Here is a 21,037-nt window from a genome sequence, read left to right on the forward strand (position 1 = left end):
TTTACAGACGACTGCTGACAGAGAGAGTTTACAGACGACTGCTGACAGAGAGAGTTTACAGACGACTGCTGACAGAGAGAGTTTACAGACGACTGCTGACAGAGAGAGTTTACATTACATTACATTTAAGTCATTTAGCAGACGCAGACGACTACTGTAAAGCTTGTGAACGTCGTAGAGCCCAAACACACGGACATCATGTCGTGTTGGTGAGAGTCTCATCTTTATCCGTTTGTAGCTCAAAAAGGTTTCTTGGTTTTACAGAGACTATATTTAGTGACCGTGTCCTCGTCCAGATCCTCTCGTGTAGAAAAAGACAGCTTTCACAAGCCCACGGAATAGACGCCAACTTTATATCGGGGGAAAGAAAGAAGGCGATTGAGCTGCATCCAGCTATTCTATATTCAAAATGACATCGCCGTGCGGCGGTAACCGTTCAGAGTCAATAACTCCAGGATTACTAGAACGGGTAACAGAGAGAACCCTTTCAGAGAGAACCCTTTCAGAGAGAACCCTTTCAGAGAGAACCCATGTGGTTTTATACTTTTCCATTACAACCATTCAGAGAGAACCCTTTCAGAGAGAACCCATGTGGTTTTATACTTTTCCATTACAACCATTACAATGACCCCCCCCGTCCTCTGATTTCTCCCTCCACTGGTGTGTGTGTGTGTGTGTGTGTGTGTGTGTGTGTGTGTGTGTGTGTACGCATGTCAGAGTCCGCCTGTGTGTTTATTATTGAGAAAAAAAATCTGCCCAATTTTATACACATTTCAACAGCATGAAAGAAAGGAGAGGGAGAATAACTTCCCTGCTGGGACAGAGACAGGTGTTCCTGATATAACCTCCCTGCTGGGACAGAGACAGGTGTTCCTGATAGAAATAACCTCCCTCCTGGGACAGAGACAGGTGTTCCTGATATAACCTCCCTGCTGGGACAGAGACAGGTGTTTCTGATAGAAATAACCTCCCTCCTGGGACAGAGACAGGTGTTCCTGATATAACCTCCCTGCTGGGACAGAGACAGGTGTTCCTGATAGAAATAACCTCCCTCCTGGGACAGAGACAGGTGTTCCTGATAGAAATAACCTCCCTCCTGGGACAGAGACAGGTGTTCCTGATAGAAATAACCTCCCTGCTGGGACAGAGACAGGTGTTCCTGATATAACCTCCCTGCTGGGACAGAGACAGGTGTTCCTGATAGAAATAACCTCCCTCCTGGGACAGAGACAGGTGTTCCTGATATAACCTCCCTGCTGGGACAGAGACAGGTGTTCCTGATAGAAATAACCTCCCTCCTGGGACAGAGACAGGTGTTCCTGATAGAAATAACCTCCCTGCTGGGACAGAGACAGGTGTTCCTGATATAACCTCCCTGCTGGGACAGAGACAGGTGTTCCTGACAGAAATAACCTCTCTGCTGGGACAGAGACAGGTGTTCCTGATATAACCTCCCTGCTGGGACAGAGACAGGTGTTCCTGATAGAAATAACCTCAAAAGTGCAAGTGACGACAGCAAGGGGTCGCAGAATTCTAACAACTTTCGCAAAATTCCCAGGTTTGAAATCTCAGTTGGAGGATTCAGAGAATCAGAAGGAAATTACACGGAGGGATTTCTGGAAATCTCAGGGAATTTTAGGAACATTTTGCAACCAGTGACAACAGCGAAAAAAATAAATGTGTGTATACCCAAAAGCCCTGTGTGTGTGTGTGTGTGTGTGTGTGTGTGTGTGTGTCTCTCTGTGTGGTGTCTCTGTGTGGTGTCTGTCTGTCTGTGTGTGTGTGTGTGTGTGTGTGTGTGTGTGTGTGTGTGTGTGTGTGTGTGTGTGTGTGTGTGTGTGTGTGTGTCTGTGCGTCTTCTCACCCAAAGCCCTCCAGCGAGGTGTCAAACTCCACGAAGGCTGGAGTGACGGCCGAGCCGTGAAGACGGATGTCGTGGGGCGTTGTCATGGAGACCAGGCACTTGACGCGTGTGAGCGGCACGGTGCTCCCCTCGGCCGAGCGCACCAGGCTGCGGCTGATTCGGTACTGACTGTTGTCTTCACCAGCCGCTGGGAACACGGTGTCGGGACCAAAACAGCCCTCCATCGATATAGTCATAGAGTCTGTGGGACACGAGATGAAATGTTAAAACACACCTCATCTGCTACAGGGAAGCATTGAAACAGAGTCTGAGAGTAGAGGAAGGAGGTACTAATAGACTATTGAAACAGGGCCTGAGAGTAGAGGAAGGAGGTACTATTAGACTATTGAAACAGGGCCTGAGAGTAGAGGAAGGAGGTACTAATAGACTATTGAAACAGGGCCTGAGAGTAGAGGAAGGAGGTACTAATAGACTATTGAAACAGGGCCTGAGAGTAGAGGAAGGAGGTACTAATAGACTATTGAAACAGGGCCTGAGAGTAGAGGAAGGAGGTACTAATAGACTATTGAAACAGGGCCTGAGAGTAGAGGAAGGAGGTACTAATAGACTATTGAAACAGGGCCTGAGAGTAGAGGAAGGAGGTACTAATAGACTATTGAAACAGAGTCAGAGTAGAGGAAGGAGGTACTATTAGACTATTGAAACAGGGCCTGAGAGTAGAGGAAGGAGGTACTAATAGACTATTGAAACAGGGCCTGAGAGTAGAGGAAGGAGGTACTAATAGACTATTGAAACAGGGCCTGAGAGTAGAGGAAGGAGGTACTATTAGACTATTGAAACAGGGTCTGAGAGTAGAGGAAGGAGGTACTATTAGACTATTGAAACAGGGCCTGAGAGTAGAGGAAGGAGGTACTAATAGATTATTGAAACAGGGCCTGAGAGTAGAGGAAGGAGGTACTATTAGACTATTGAAACAGGGCCTGAGAGTAGAGGAAGGAGGTACTAATAGACTATTGAAACAGGGCCTGAGAGTAGAGGAAGGAGGTACTAATAGACTATTGAAACAGGGCCTGAGAGTAGAGGAAGGATGTACTAATAGACTATTGAAACAGGGCCTGAGAGTAGAGGAAGGATGTCATGTTTAGCTATTGAAACAGGGCCTGAGAGTAGAGGAAGGAGGTACTAATAGACTATTGAAACAGGGCCTGAGAGTAGAGGAAGGAGGTACTATTAGACTATTGAAACAGGGCCTGAGAGTAGAGGAAGGAGGTACTATTAGACTATTGAAACAGGGCCTGAGAGTAGAGGAAGGAGGTACTAATAGACTATTGAAACAAGGCCTGAGAGTAGAGGAAGGATGTACTATTAGACTATTGAAACAGGGCCTGAGAGTAGAGGAAGGAGGTACTATGAGACTATTGAAACAGGGCCTGAGAGTAGAGGAAGGAGGTACTATTAGACTATTGAAACAGGGCCTGAGAGTAGAGGAAGGAGGTACTAATAGACTATTGAAACAGGGCCTGAGAGTAGAGGAAGGAGGTACTATTAAACTATTGAAACAGGGTCTGAGAGTAGAGGAAGGAGGTACTAATAGACTATTGAAACAGGGCCTGAGAGTAGAGGAAGGAGGTACTAATAGACTATTGAAACAGGGCCTAGGAGTAGAGGAAGGATGTCATGTTTAGCTATTGAGAGAAAATGAGGTAATTTTCATTTGGAAAATATCCCATTACAGTGAGGGAAGGACCATTTAGAGATTGATGTTACAGCTAAATAACCACATTCCCACATTGCAAACATTCCCTTACTAAATAGACAACATTAATCAAACATGATCATTAGTCTGACAAACTCAGGCTTTCCCGTTATACTTTGACAAGACTGGCGGTTCACATGAAATTACCCAGAGGCTGTAAATTGAGCCTAATTGGGAATTTAGATAGTTAAGACATTAACTTTTATGGCAGTTAGTGCTGAGCGATTAGTGCTTTTTTTGAGGTAATTTCGGTTAGGGTTTGGTTATTTAAAAAAAAAATGTTTTTCCCAAATTTGGTTTTGTTCAATTTTTGTTGTGACATTAAATGCATTATGAAATAATGACATTATAATGATTGTAGAGCTTTTAGTTGTTTAATAACAGAAAGATCTAAATTAAGTTTAATCACTCAGCACTGACGGACAAATTCACCTCAGGTAATTATCTGAAGGTGATTAGTCAAGGTTTAGGAAGCAGCCCACATAACGTCGTCGGTTTAGGTTGCAGCAACATTTCAATAACGTCACAATAAGCTCCTTCTGGTGTGCGTGAAGGATTACCGTCTCCAGAACGTCATTTCCACTGGCAATTAAAGCTAGAGAAAGCTCATCTCCTGGCGAAAAAACCCCCTCAATCTATTCTCCACTACAGTAACTGACTGGATACAACCGAATGGATCAACGAACAGCAGGAGGATAAAAGGAAAAATAATTTGCTGGGAGTAATTTGTTGGCCTTTTCAAACTGCACGTCTTTCCTCCCGTCCATCTCGCCCTGCAGAAAAACTTTCTGGTAACACTTTCTATGACGCACGCACACATAATGCCTTATTCTGCATCTATAATGCCTTATTCTGCATCTATAAAGCCTTATTCTGCATCTATAATGCCTTATTCTGCATCTATAATGTCTTATTCTGCATCTATAAAGCCTTATTCTGCATCTATAATGCCTTATTCTGCATCTATAAAGCCTTACTCTGCATCTATAATGCCTTATTCTGCATCTATAATGCCTTATTCTGCATCTATAATGCCTTATTCTGCATCTATAAAGCCTTATTCTGCATCTATAAAGCCTTATTCTGCATCTATAATGCCTTATTCTGCATCTATAATGCCTTATTCTGCATCTATAAAGCCTTATTCTGCATCTATAATGCCTTATTATGCCTCTATAAAGCCTTATTCTGCATCTATAAAGCCTTATTCTGCATCTATAATGCCTTATTCTGCATCTATAAAGCCTTATTCTGCATCTATAATGCCTTATTCTGCATCTATAAAGCCTTACTCTGCATCTATAAAGCCTTACGCTGCATCTATAAAGCCTTATTCTGCATCTATAAAGCCTTATTCTGCATCTATAATGCCTTATTCTGCATCTATAAAGCCTTATTCTGCATCTATAATGCCTTATTCTGCATCTATAAAGCCTTATTCTGCATCTATAATGCCTTATTCTGCATCTATAATGCCTTATTCTGCATCTATAAAGCCTTATTCTGCATCTATAAAGCCTTATTCTGCATCTATAAAGCCTTATTCTGCATCTATAATGCCTTATTCTGCATCTATAAAGCCTTATTCTGCATCTATAATGCCTTATTCTGCATCTATAATGCCTTATTCTGCATCTATAAAGCCTTATTCTGCATCTATAATGCCTTATTCTGCATCTAGAATGCCTTACTCTGCATCTATAAAGCCTTACTCTGCATCTATAAAGCCTTACGCTGCATCTATAAAGCCTTACTCTGCATCTATAAAGCCTTACGCTGCATCTATAAAGCCTTACTCTGCATCTATAAAGCCTTATTCTGCATCTATAAAGCGCCTTATTCTGCATCTATAAAGCCTTATTCTGCATCTATAAAGCCTTATTCTGCATCTATAAAGCCTTATTCTGCATCCATAAAGCCTTATTCTGCATCTATAAAGCCTTATTCTGCATCTATAAAGCCTTATTCTGCATCTATAAAGCCTTATTCTGCATCTATAAAGCCTTATTCTGCATCTATAAAGCCTTATTCTGCATCTATAAAGCCTTATTCTGCATCTATAAAGCCTTACGCTGCATCTATAAAGCATTACTCTGCATCTATAAAGCCTTATTCTGCATCTATAAAGCCTTATTCTGCATCTATAAAGCCTTATTCTGCATCTATAATGCCTTATTCTGCATCTATAATGCCTTATTCTGCATCTATAAAGCCTTATTCTGCATCTATAAAGCCTTATTCTGCATCTATAAAGCCTTATTCTGCATCTATAAAGCCTTATTCTGCATCTATAAAGCCTTATTCTGCATCTATAAAGCCTTATTCTGCATCTATAATGCCTTATTCTGCATCTATAAAGCCTTATTCTGCATCTATAAAGCCTTATTCTGCATCTATAAAGCCTTATTCTGCATCTATAAAGCCTTATTCTGCATCTATAAAGCCTTACGCTGCATCTATAATGCCTTATTCTGCATCTATAAAGCCTTATTCTGCATCTATAATGCCTTATTCTGCATCTATAAAGCCTTATTCTGCATCTATAATGCCTTATTCTGCATCTATAAAGCCTTACGCTGCATCTATAATGCCTTATTCTGCATCTATAAAGCCTTATTCTGCATCTATAATGCCTTATTCTGCATCTATAAAGCCTTACGCTGCATCTATAAAGCCTTATTCTGCATCTATAAAGCCTTATTCTGCATCTATAAAGCCTTATTCTGCATCTATAATGCCTTATTCTGCATCTATAAAGCCTTATTCTGCATCTATAAAGCCTTATTCTGCATCTATAAAGCCTTATTCTGCATCTATAAAGCCTTATTCTGCATCTAGAAAGATCTGTTATTCACTGCATTTATATGGGCTGATAGCAGTAAGGCCAAATAACCATTTTCCTCATATACTATTTCTACATTGTAGAATTATTATATATATAATATATTATATATATATAATAATAATAATAATATATCTTAATTTATTTCATCTTTATTTAACTAGCCACGTCAGTTAAGAACAAATTCATATTTACAATGATGGCCTACCCCGGCCAAAGCCGGACGACGCTGGGCCAATTGTGCGCCGCCCTGTGGGACTCCCAATCACGGCCGGCTGTGATACAGCCTGGATTCGAACCAGGGTATCTGTAGTAACACCTCTAGTACCGTGATGCAGTGCATTAGACCGCTGCGCTACTTGGGAGCCCAATATTAGTGACGAAATCAAAACTATGAAATAACACATATGGAATCACGTAGTAACCAAAAAAGTGTTAAACAAATCAAAATATATTTTATATTTGAGATTCTTCAAAGTAGCCACCCTTTGCCTTAACGACAGCTTTGCACACTCTTGGCATTCTCTCAACCAGCTTCATGGAGTAGTCACCTGGAATGCATTTCAATTAATAGGTGTGCCTTGTTAAAAGTAAAAAATGCATTTGAGCGAATCAGTTGTGTTGTGACAAGGTAGGAGTGGTATACAGAAGATAAACCTATTTGGTAAAAGACAAAGTCCATATTATGGCAAGAACAGCTCAAATATGCAAATAGAAACAACAGTCCATCATTACTTTAAGACATGAAGGTCCATCAATCCGGAGAATGTTCAAGAACTTTGAAAGTTTCTTCAAGTGCAGTCACAAAAACTATCAAGCGCTATGATGAAACTGGCCCTCATGAGGACTGCCACAGGAAAGGAAGACCCAGAGTTACCTCTGCTGCAGAGGATAAGTTCATTAGAGTTACCTGCAGAAATTGCAGCCCGAATAAATGCTTCACAGAGTTCAAGAAACAGACAAATCTCAACATCATCTGTTCAGAGGAGTGTGTGAATCAGGCCTTTATGGTCAAATTGCTGTAAAGAAATCACTACTAAAGGACACCAAGAAGAAGAAGAGACTTGCTTGGGCCAAGAAACACGAGCAATGGACATTAGAGTAGGTGAACGGATTATCTCCGCATGTGTGGTTCTCACTGTGAAGCATGGAGGAGGAGGTGTGATGGTGCTTTACTGGTGACACTGTCAGTGATTTATTTAGAATTCAAGGCACACTTAACCAGCATGGATACCACAGCATTCTGCAGAGATACACCATCCCATCTGGTTTGGGTTTAGTGGGACTATCATTTGTTTTTCAACAGGACAATGACCCAACACACCTCCAGGCTGTGTAAGGGCTATTTGACCAAGAAGGAGAGTGATAGAGTGCTGCATCAGATGACCTGGTCTCCACAATCACCTGACCTCAACCCAGTTGAAATGGTTTTGGATGAGTTTAACCAGAGAGTGAAGGAAAAGCAGCCAATAAGTGCTCAGCATATGTGGGAACTCCTTCAAGACTGTTGGAAAAGCTGGTTGAGGTGAAGCTGGTTGAGAGAATGCCAAGAGTGTGCAAAGCTGTCATCAAGGCAAACAGTGGGTACTTGAAGAAACTAAAATATATTTTGATTTGTTTTAACACTTTTTTGGTTACTACATGATTCCATATGTGTTATTTCATAGTTTTGATGTCTTCACTATTATTCTACAATGTAGAAAATAGTAAAAATAAAGAAAAACCCTTGAATGGGTAGGTGTATCCAAACTTTTGACTGTTACTGTGTGTGTGTGTGTGTGTATAGATGTGTGTGTGTGTGTGTATAGTGTGTGTGTGTGTGTGTGTGTGTGTGTGTGTGTGTGTATATATATATATATGTATATACACACACATACACAACATTGAGAGTGGTGTCTTACTTCTCATCTCCGCGTCGTAGCTCAGGGAGGAGGGTTTGTGGACACGATACTGTTTGAGCAGCTTCTTGTCCCAGGCGCCACAGTTTAGAGGGTTTCCCAGCCGGAGGAACTCTCTGTGGGGTAGAAACAATACGAATTTAATTTTTTTTATCTTGGTGTGACAAGAAAACATACGTAGACAAGATGTGCATGTTGAATCCCAGTGGATGACACATGAAAACACGTATTTCCAAAGTGATCACTTTTCATTTCACTGGCATCCTTCAACATGGACGCCTTTCACTGGCATCCTTCAACATGGACGCCTTTCACTGGCATCCTTCAACATGGACGCCTTTCACTGGCATCCTTCAACATGGACGCCTTTCACTGGCATCCTTCAACATGGACGCATTTCACTGGCATCCTTCAACATGGACGCCTTTCACTGGCATCCTTCAACATGGACGCCTTTCACTGGCATCCTTCAACATGGACGCCTTTCACTGGCATCCTTCAACATGGACGCATTTCACTGGCATCCTTCAACATGGACGCCTTTCCCCCTTTTGAAGAACAATAAACATCATTGCAGCCTCGGCCTTAATTGATATGCTCTCTGTCACCTGGAGCTGCATGGCAAATGGTCCAGAAACACAAGGAAAACACAAAGGACAATGGACTAGTCAGCCCTTCCCCCTCCGAGGGGACAAAATGTGTCTCTGTTACATTATCTAGAGGACTGACTATTGAATGTGTCTCTGTTACAGTATCCAGAGGACGGACTATTGAATGTGTCTCTGTTACAGTATCCAAAGGACTGACTATATCTCTGTTACATTATCTAGAGGACTGACTATTGAATGTGTCTCTGTTACAGTATCCAGAGGACTGACTATTGAATGTGTCTCTGTTACAGTATCCAGAGGACGGACTATTGATTGTAAGTCGCTCTGGATAAGAGCGTCTGCTAAATGACTTAAATGTAAATGTAAATGTGTCTATGTTACAGTATCCAGAGGACTGACTATATCTCTGTTACAGTATCCAGAGGACTGACTATATCTCTGTTACAGTATCCAGAGGACTGACTATATCTCTGTTACAGTATCCAGAGGACTGACTATTGAATGTGTCTCTATTACAGTATCCAGAGGACTGACTATATCTCTGTTACAGTATCCAGAGGACTGACTATTGAATGTGTCTCTGTTACAGTATCCAGAGGACTGACTATTGAATGTGTCTCTGTTACAGTATCCAGAGGACTGACTATTGAATGTGTCTCTGTTACAGTATCCAGAGGACTGACTATATCTCTGTTACAGTATCCAGAGGACTGACTATATCTCTGTTACATTATCTAGAGGACTGACTATTGAATGTGTCTCTGTTACAGTATCCAGAGGACTGACTATTGAATGTGTCTCTGTTACAGTATCCAGAGGACGGACTATTGAATGTGTCTCTGTTACAGTATCCAGAGGACTGACTATTGAATGTGTCTCTGTTACAGTATCCAGAGGACTGACTATTGAATGTGTCTCTGTTACAGTATCCAGAGGACTGACTATTGAATGTGTCTCTGTTACAGTATCCAGAGGACTGACTATATCTCTGTTACAGTATCCAGAGGACTGACTATATCTCTGTTACAGTATCTAGAGGACTGACTATATCTCTGTTACAGTATCCAGAGGACTGACTATTGAATGTGTCTCTGTTACAGTATCCAGAGGACTGACTATATCTCTGTTACAGTATCCAGAGGACTGACTATATCTCTGTTACAGTATCCAGAGGACTGACTATTGAATGTGTCTCTATCACAGTATCTAGAGGACTGACTATATCTCTGTTACAGTATCCAGAGGACTGACTGAATGTGTCTTGAATCCAGAGGACTGACTATATCTCTGTTACAGTATCCAGAGGACTGACTATATCTCTGTTACAGTATCCAGAGGACTGACTATATCTCTGTTACAGTATCCAGAGGACTGACTATATCTCTGTTACAGTATCCAGAGGACTGACTATATCTCTGTTACAGTATCCAGAGGACTGACTATATCTCTGTTACAGTATCCAGAGGACTGACTATATCTCTGTTACAGTATCCAGAGGACTGACTATATCTCTGTTACAGTATCCAGAGGACTGACTATATCTCTGTTACAGTATCCAGAGGACTGACTATATCTCTGTTACACTGTATCTCTGTTCCAGTATCCAGAGGACTGACTATTGAATGTGTCTCTGTTACAGTATCCAGAGGACTGACTATATCTCTGTTACAGTATCCAGAGGACTGACTATATCTCTGTTACAGTATCCAGAGGACTGACTATATCTCTGTTACAGTATCCAGAGGACTGACTATATCTCTGTTACAGTATCCAGAGGACTGACTATATCTCTGTTACATTATCTAGAGGACTGACTATTGAATGTGTCTCTGTTACAGTATCCAGAGGACTGACTATTGAATGTGTCTCTGTTACAGTATCCAGAGGACTGACTATTGAATGTGTCTCTGTTACAGTATCCAGAGGACTGACTATATCTCTGTTACAGTATCCAGAGGACTGACTATATCTCTGTTACAGTATCCAGAGGACTGACTATATCTCTGTTACAGTATCTAGAGGACTGACTATATCTCTGTTACAGTATCTAGAGGACTGACTATATCTCTGTTACAGTATCCAGAGGACGGACTATTGAATGTGTCTCTGTTACAGTATCCAAAGGACTGACTATATCTCTGTTACATTATCTAGAGGACTGACTATTGAATGTGTCTCTGTTACAGTATCCAGAGGACTGACTATTGAATGTGTCTCTGTTACAGTATCCAGAGGACGGACTATTGATTGTAAGTCGCTCTGGATAAGAGCGTCTGCTAAATGACTTAAATGTAAATGTAAATGTGTCTATGTTACAGTATCCAGAGGACTGACTATATCTCTGTTACAGTATCCAGAGGACTGACTATATCTCTGTTACAGTATCCAGAGGACTGACTATTGAATGTGTCTCTATTACAGTATCCAGAGGACTGACTATATCTCTGTTACAGTATCTAGAGGACTGACTATTGAATGTGTCTCTGTTACAGTATCCAGAGGACTGACTATTGAATGTGTCTCTGTTACAGTATCCAGAGGACTGACTATATCTCTGTTACAGTATCCAGAGGACTGACTATATCTCTGTTACAGTATCTAGAGGACTGACTATTGAATGTGTCTCTGTTACAGTATGTAGAGGACTGACTATTGAATGTGTCTCTGTTACAGTATCCAGAGGACTGACTATATCTCTGTTACAGTATCCAGAGGACTGACTATATCTCTGTTACAGTATCTAGAGGACTGACTATTGAATGTGTCTCTGTTACAGTATCCAGAGGACTGACTATATCTCTGTTACAGTATCCAGAGGACTGACTATATCTCTGTTACAGTATCCAGAGGACTGACTATATCTCTGTTACAGTATCTAGAGGACTGACTATTGAATGTGTCTCTGTTACAGTATCCAGAGGACTGACTATTGAATGTGTCTCTGTTACAGTATCCAGAGGACTGACTATATCTCTGTTACAGTATCCAGAGGACTGACTATATCTCTGTTACAGTATCCAGAGGACTGACTATATCTCTGTTACAGTATCCAGAGGACTGACTATATCTCTGTTACAGTATCTAGAGGACTGACTATATCTCTGTTACAGTATCCAGAGGACTGACTATTGAATGTGTCTCTGTTACAGTATCCAGAGGACTGACTATTGAATGTGTCTCTGTTACAGTATCCAGAGGACTGACTATATCTCTGTTACAGTATCCAGAGGACGGACTATTGAATGTGTCTCTGTTACAGTATCCAGAGGACTGACTATATCTCTGTTACAGTATCCAGAGGACTGACTATATCTCTGTTACAGTATCTAGAGGACTGACTATATCTCTGTTACAGTATCCAGAGGACTGACTATTGAATGTGTCTCTGTTACAGTATCCAGAGGACTGACTATATCTCTGTTACAGTATCCAGAGGACTGACTATATCTCTGTTACAGTATCCAGAGGACTGACTATATCTCTGTTACAGTATCCAGAGGACTGACTATATCTCTGTTACAGTATCCAGAGGACTGACTATATCTCTGTTACATTATCTAGAGGACTGACTATTGAATGTGTCTCTGTTACAGTATCCAGAGGACTGACTATTGAATGTGTCTCTGTTACAGTATCCAGAGGACTGACTATTGAATGTGTCTCTGTTACAGTATCCAGAGGACTGACTATATCTCTGTTACAGTATCCAGAGGACTGACTATATCTCTGTTACATTATCTAGAGGACTGACTATTGAATGTGTCTCTGTTACAGTATCCAGAGGACTGACTATTGAATGTGTCTCTGTTACAGTATCCAGAGGACGGACTATTGAATGTGTCTCTGTTACAGTATCCAGAGGACTGACTATTGAATGTGTCTCTGTTACAGTATCCAGAGGACTGACTATTGAATGTGTCTCTGTTACAGTATCCAGAGGACTGACTATATCTCTGTTACAGTATCCAGAGGACTGACTATATCTCTGTTACAGTATCTAGAGGACTGACTATATCTCTGTTACAGTATCCAGAGGACTGACTATTGAATGTGTCTCTGTTACAGTATCCAGAGGACTGACTATATCTCTGTTACAGTATCCAGAGGACTGACTATATCTCTGTTACAGTATCCAGAGGACTGACTATTGAATGTGTCTCTATCACAGTATCTAGAGGACTGACTATATCTCTGTTACAGTATCCAGAGGACTGACTATTGAATGTGTCTCTGTTACAGTATCCAGAGGACTGACTATATCTCTGTTACAGTATCCAGAGGACTGACTATATCTCTGTTACAGTATCCAGAGGACTGACTATATCTCTGTTACAGTATCCAGAGGACTGACTATATCTCTGTTACAGTATCCAGAGGACTGACTATATCTCTGTTACAGTATCCAGAGGACTGACTATATCTCTGTTACAGTATCCAGAGGACTGACTATATCTCTGTTACAGTATCCAGAGGACTGACTATATCTCTGTTACAGTATCCAGAGGACTGACTATATCTCTGTTACAGTATCCAGAGGACTGACTATATCTCTGTTACTGTATCCAGAGGACTGACTATATCTCTGTTACAGTATCCAGAGGACTGACTATTGAATGTGTCTCTGTTTACAGAGGAGTATCTCCAGAGGACTGACTATATCTCTGTTACAGTATCCAGAGGACTGACTATATCTCTGTTACAGTATCCAGAGGACTGACTATATCTCTGTTACAGTATCCAGAGGACTGACTATATCTCTGTTACAGTATCCAGAGGACTGACTATATCTCTGTTACATTATCTAGAGGACTGACTATTGAATGACTGTCTCTGTTACAGTATCCAGAGGACTGACTATTGAATGTGTCTCTGTTACAGTATCCAGAGGACTGACTATTGAATGTGTCTCTGTTACAGTATCCAGAGGACTGACTATTGAATGTGTCTCTGTTACAGTATCCAGAGGACTGACTATTGAATGTGTCTCTGTTACAGTATCCAGAGGACTGACTATATCTCTGTTACAGTATCCAGAGGACTGACTATATCTCTGTTACAGTATCTAGAGGACTGACTATATCTCTGTTACAGTATCCAGAGGACTGACTATTGAATGTGTCTCTGTTACAGTATCCAGAGGACTGACTATATCTCTGTTACAGTATCCAGAGGACTGACTATATCTCTGTTACAGTATCCAGAGGGACTATTGACTATTGAGTATCCAGAGGACTGTCTCTCTGTTACAGTATCCAGAGGACTGACTATATCTCTGTTACAGTATCCAGAGGACTGACTGTTACAGTATCCAGAGGATGACTATCTCTGTTACAGTATCCAGAGGACTGACTATATCTCTGTTACAGTATCCAGAGGACTGACTATATCTCTGTTACAGTATCCAGAGGACTGACTATATCTCTGTTACAGTATCCAGAGGACTGACTATATCTCTGTTACAGTATCCAGAGGACTGACTATATCTCTGTTACAGTATCCAGAGGACTGACTATATCTCTGTTACAGTATCCAGAGGACTGACTATATCTCTGTTACAGTATCCAGAGGACTGACTATATCTCTGTTACAGTATCCAGAGGACTGACTATATCTGTTACAGTATCCAGAGGACTGACTATATCTCTGTTACAGTATCCAGAGGACTGACTATATCTCTGTTACAGTATCCAGAGGACTGACTATATCTCTGTTACAGTATCCAGAGGACTGACTATATCTCTGTTACAGTATCCAGAGGACTGACTATATCTCTGTTACAGTATCCAGAGGACTGACTATATCTCTGTTACAGTATCCAGAGGACTGACTATATCTCTGTTACAGTATCCAGAGGACTGACTATATCTCTGTTACAGTATCCAGAGGACTGACTATATCTCTGTTACTGACTATATCTCTGTTACTGACTATATCTCTGTTACAGTATCCAGAGGACTGACTATATCTCTGTTACAGTATCCAGAGGACTGACTATATCTCTGTTACAGTATCCAGAGGACTGACTATATCTCTGTTACAGTATCCAGAGGACTGACTATATCTCTGTTACAGTATCCAGAGGACTGACTATATCTCTGTTACAGTATCCAGAGGACTGACTATATCTCTGTTACAGTATCCAGAGGACTGACTATATCTCTGTTACAGTATCCAGAGGACTGACTATATCTCTGTTACAGTATCCAGAGGACTGACTATATCTCTGTTAGTATCCAGAGGATCTCTGTTACAGTATCCAGAGGACTGACTATCTTATCCAGAGGACTGACTATATCTCTGTTACAGTATCCAGAGGACTGACTATATCTCTGTTACAGTATCCAGAGGACTGACTATATCTCTGTTACAGTATCCAGAGGACTGACTATATCTCTGTTACAGTATCCAGAGGACTGACTATACTGTTACAGTATCCAGAGGACTGACTATATCTCTGTTACAGTATCCAGAGGACTGACTATATCTCTGTTACAGTATCCAGAGGACTGACTATATCTCTGTTACAGTATCCAGAGGACTGACTATATCTCTGTTACAGTATCCAGAGGACTGACTATATCTCTGTTACAGTATCCAGAGGACTGACTATATCTCTGTTACAGTATCCAGAGGACTGACTATATCTCTGTTACAGTATCCAGAGGACTGACTATATCTCTGTTACAGTATCCAGAGGACTGACTATATCTCTGTTACAGTATCCAGAGGACTGACTATATCTCTGTTACAGTATCCAGAGGACTGACTATATCTCTGTTACAGTATCCAGAGGACTGACTATATCTCTGTTACAGTATCCAGAGGACTGACTATATCTCTGTTACAGTATCCAGAGGACTGACTATATCTCTGTTACTGACTATATCTCTGTTACTGACTATATCTCTGTTACAGTATCCAGAGGACTGACTATATCTCTGTTACAGTATCCAGAGGACTGACTATCTCTGTTATCTATATCTGTTACAGTATCCAGAGGACTGACTATATCTCTGTTACAGTATCCAGAGGACTGACTATATCTCTGTTACAGTATCCAGAGGACTGACTATATCTCTGTTACAGTATCCAGAGGACTGACTATATCTCTGTTACAGTATCCAGAGGACTGACTATATCTCTGTTACAGTATCCAGAGGACTGACTATATCTCTGTTACAGTATCCAGAGGACTGACTATATCTCTGTTACAGTATCCAGAGGACTGACTATATCTCTGTTACAGTATCCAGAGGACTGACTATATCTCTGTTACAGTATCCAGAGGACTGACTATATCTCTGTTACAGTATCCAGAGGACTGACTATATCTCTGTTACAGTATCCAGAGGACTGACTATATCTCTGTTACAGTATCCAGAGGACTGACTATATCTCTGTTACAGTATCCAGAGGACTGACTATATCTCTGTTACAGTATCCAGAGGACTGACTATATCTCTGTTACAGTATCCAGAGGACTGACTATATCTCTGTTACAGTATCCAGAGGACTGACTATACTGTTACAGTATCCAGAGGACTGACTATATCTCTGTTACAGTATCCAGAGGACTGACTATATCTCTGTTACAGTATCCAGAGGACTGACTATATCTCTGTTACAGTATCCAGAGGACTGACTATATCTCTGTTACAGTATCCAGAGGACTGACTATATCTCTGTTACAGTATCCAGAGGACTGACTATATCTCTGTTACAGTATCCAGAGGACTGACTATATCTCTGTTACAGTATCCAGAGGACTGACTATATCTCTGTTACAGTATCCAGAGGACTGACTATATCTCTGTTACAGTATCCAGAGGACTGACTATATCTCTGTTACAGTATCCAGAGGACTGACTATATCTCTGTTACAGTATCCAGAGGACTGACTATATCTCTGTTACAGTATCCAGAGGACTGACTATATCTCTGTTACAGTATCCAGAGGACTGACTATATCTCTGTTACAGTATCCAGAGGACTGACTATATCTCTGTTACAGTATCCAGAGGACTGACTATATCTCTGTTACAGTATCCAGAGGACTGACTATATCTCTGTTACAGTATCCAGAGGACTGACTATATCTCTGTTACAGTATCCAGAGGACTGACTATATCTCTGTTACAGTATCCAGAGGACTGACTATATCTCTGTTACAGTATCCAGAGGACTGACTATATCTCTGTTACAGTATCCAGAGGACTGACTATATCTCTGTTACAGTATCCAGAGGACTGACTATATCTCTGTTACAGTATCCAGAGGACTGACTATATCTCTGTTACAGTATCCAGAGGACTGACTATATCTCTGTTACAGTATCCAGAGGACTGACTATATCTCTGTTACAGTATCCAGAGGACTGACTATATCTCTGTTACAGTATCCAGAGGACTGACTATATCTCTGTTACAGTATCCAGAGGACTGACTATATCTCTGTTACAGTATCCAGAGGACTGACTATATCTCTGTTACAGTATCCAGAGGACTGACTATATCTCTGTTACAGTATCCAGAGGACTGACTATATCTCTGTTACAGTATCCAGAGGACTGACTATATCTCTGTTACAGTATCCAGAGGACTGACTATATCTCTGTTACAGTATCCAGAGGACTGACTATATCTCTGTTACAGTATCCAGAGGACTGACTATATCTCTGTTACAGTATCCAGAGGACTGACTATATCTCTGTTACAGTATCCAGAGGACTGACTATATCTCTGTTACAGTATCCAGAGGACTGACTATATCTCTGTTACAGTATCCAGAGGACTGACTATATCTCTGTTACAGTATCCAGAGGACTGACTATATCTCTGTTACAGTATCCAGAGGACTGACTATATCTCTGTTACAGTATCCAGAGGACTGACTATATCTCTGTTACAGTATCCAGAGGACTGACTATATCTCTGTTACAGTATCCAGAGGACTGACTATATCTCTGTTACAGTATCCAGAGGACTGACTATATCTCTGTTACAGTATCCAGAGGACTGACTATATCTCTGTTACAGTATCCAGAGGACTGACTATATCTCTGTTACAGTATCCAGAGGACTGACTATATCTCTGTTACAGTATCCAGAGGACTGACTATATCTCTGTTACAGTATCCAGAGGACTGACTATATCTCTGTTACAGTATCCAGAGGACTGACTATATCTCTGTTACAGTATCCAGAGGACTGACTATATCTCTGTTACAGTATCCAGAGGACTGACTATATCTCTGTTACAGTATCCAGAGGACTGACTATATCTCTGTTACAGTATCCAGAGGACTGACTATATCTCTGTTACAGTATCCAGAGGACTGACTATATCTCTGTTACAGTATCCAGAGGACTGACTATATCTCTGTTACAGTATCCAGAGGACTGACTATATCTCTGTTACAGTATCCAGAGGACTGACTATATCTCTGTTACAGTATCCAGAGGACTGACTATATCTCTGTTACAGTATCCAGAGGACTGACTATATCTCTGTTACAGTATCCAGAGGACTGACTATATCTCTGTTACAGTATCCAGAGGACTGACTATATCTCTGTTACAGTATCCAGAGGACTGACTATATCTCTGTTACAGTATCCAGAGGACTGACTATATCTCTGTTACAGTATCCAGAGGACTGACTATATCTCTGTTACAGTATCCAGAGGACTGACTATATCTCTGTTATGAATGTGTCTCTGTTACAGTATCCAGAGGACTGACTATATCTCTGTTACAGTATCCAGAGGACTGACTATATCTCTGTTACAGTATCCAGAGGACTGACTATTGTTACAGTATCCAGAGGACTGACTATATCTCTGTTACAGTATCCAGAGGACTGACTATATCTCTGTTACAGTATCCAGAGGACTGACTATATCTCTGTTACAGTATCCAGAGGACTGACTATATCTCTGTTACAGTATCCAGAGGACTGACTATATCTCTGTTACAGTATCCAGAGGACTGACTATATCTCTGTTACAGTATCCAGAGGACTGACTATATCTCTGTTACAGTATCCAGAGGACTGACTATATCTCTGTTACAGTATCCAGAGGACTGACTATATCTCTGTTACAGTATCCAGAGGACTGACTATATCTCTGTTACAGTATCCAGAGGACTGACTATATCTCTGTTACAGTATCCAGAGGACTGACTATATCTCTGTTACAGTATCCAGAGGACTGACTATATCTCTGTTACAGTATCCAGAGGACTGACTATATCTCTGTTACAGTATCCAGAGGACTGACTATATCTCTGTTACAGTATCCAGAGGACTGACTATATCTCTGTTACAGTATCCAGAGGACTGACTATATCTCTGTTACAGTATCCAGAGGACTGACTATATCTCTGTTACAGTATCCAGAGGACTGACTATATCTCTGTTACAGTATCCAGAGGACTGACTATATCTCTGTTACAGTATCCAGAGGACTGACTATATCTCTGTTACAGTATCCAGAGGACTGACTATATCTCTGTTACAGTATCTAGAGGACTGACTATATCTCTGTTACAGTATCCAGAGGACTGACTATATCTCTGTTACAGTATCTAGAGGACTGACTATTGAATGTGTGATTGAATAATGAAATATTAACTTTGGTCTGGTATGTGAAAAGTGTTCACCGAGGAGAACTCTGAAGCCTCTATATGGGAAGAGAAAGGGGGGGATACATAGGCAGTTGTCCAACTGAAAGGTAAAGGGGGATACCTAGTCAGTTATAATGGTTTTACCACAGCTACAACACTGTTAAAAGGGGGGTACCTAGTCAGTTGTAATGGTTTTACCACAGCTACAACATTATTAAAAGGGAAAGGGGGGTACCTAGTCAGTTATAATGGTATTACCACAGCTACAACACTATTAAAAGGGAAAGGGGGGTACCTAGTCAGTTATAATGGTTTTACCACAGCTACAACATTATTAAAAGGGAAAGGGGGGTACCTAGTCAGTTATAATGGTTTTACCACAGCTACAACACTATTAAAAGGAAAGGGGGTACCTAGTCAGTTATAATGGTTTTACCACAGCTACAACACTATTTAAAAGGGGAAGGGGGTACCTAGTCAGTTATAATGGTTTTACCACAGCTACAACACTATTTAAAGGGAAAGGGGGTACCTAGTCAGTTATAATGGTTTTACCACAGCTACAACACTATTAAAAGGGAAAGGGGGTACCTAGTCAGTTATAATGGTTTTACCACAGCTACAACACTATTTAAAGGGGAAGGGGGTACCTAGTCAGTTATAATGGTTTTACCACAGCTACAACACTATTAAAAGGAAAGGGGGTACCTAGTCAGTTATAATGGTTTTACCACAGCTACAACACTATTAAAAAAAGGGGGGTACCTAGTCAGTTATAATGGTTTTACCACAGCTACAACACTATAAAAAAGGGGGTACCTAGTCAGTTATAATGGTTTTACCACAGCTACAACACTATTAAAAGGGAAAGGGGGGTACCTAGTCAGTTATAATGGTTTTACCACAGCTACAACATTATTAAAAGGGAAAGGGGGGTACATAGTCAGTTATAATGGTTTTACCACAGCTACAACACTATTAAAAGGGAAAGGGGGTACCTAGTCAGTTATAATGGTTTTACCACAGCTACAACACTATTAAAAGGGAAAGGGGGGTACCTAGTCAGTTATAATGGTTTTACCACAGCTACAACACTATTAAAAGGGGGTACCTAGTCAGTTATAATGGTTTTACCACAGCTACAACACTATTAAAAGGGGGTACCTAGTCAGTTATAAAGGTTTTACCACAGCTACAACACTATTAAAAGGGAAAGGGGGTACCTAGTCAGTTATAATGGTTTTACCACAGCTACAACACTATTAAAAGGGGGTACCTAGTCAGTTATAATGGTTTTACCACAGCTACAACACTATTAAAAGGGGGGTACCTAGTCAGTTATAATGGTTTTACCACAGCTACAACACTATTAAAAGGGGGGTACCTAGTCAGTTATAAAGGTTTTACCACAGCTACAACACTATTAAAAGGGAAAGGGGGT

At 40.8% G+C, this 21,037-nt stretch overlaps 1 protein-coding gene across 1 annotated transcript in view; it reads right to left on the minus strand.

The window, feature by feature from the left end:
* Positions 1-21,037, minus strand: part of wdfy3 (WD repeat and FYVE domain containing 3) — a 252,100-nt gene that overhangs the window by 128,458 nt on the left and 102,605 nt on the right. The window contains 2 exon segments of the mRNA XM_065026907.1: positions 1,865-2,105; positions 8,364-8,476. Of these exon segments, the coding sequence (XP_064882979.1) occupies positions 1,865-2,105; positions 8,364-8,476 (354 nt within the window).

Source organism: Oncorhynchus nerka, linkage group LG13 (assembly GCF_034236695.1).
Source record: "Oncorhynchus nerka isolate Pitt River linkage group LG13, Oner_Uvic_2.0, whole genome shotgun sequence".
Classification (NCBI taxonomy): Eukaryota; Metazoa; Chordata; class Actinopteri; order Salmoniformes; family Salmonidae; genus Oncorhynchus; species Oncorhynchus nerka.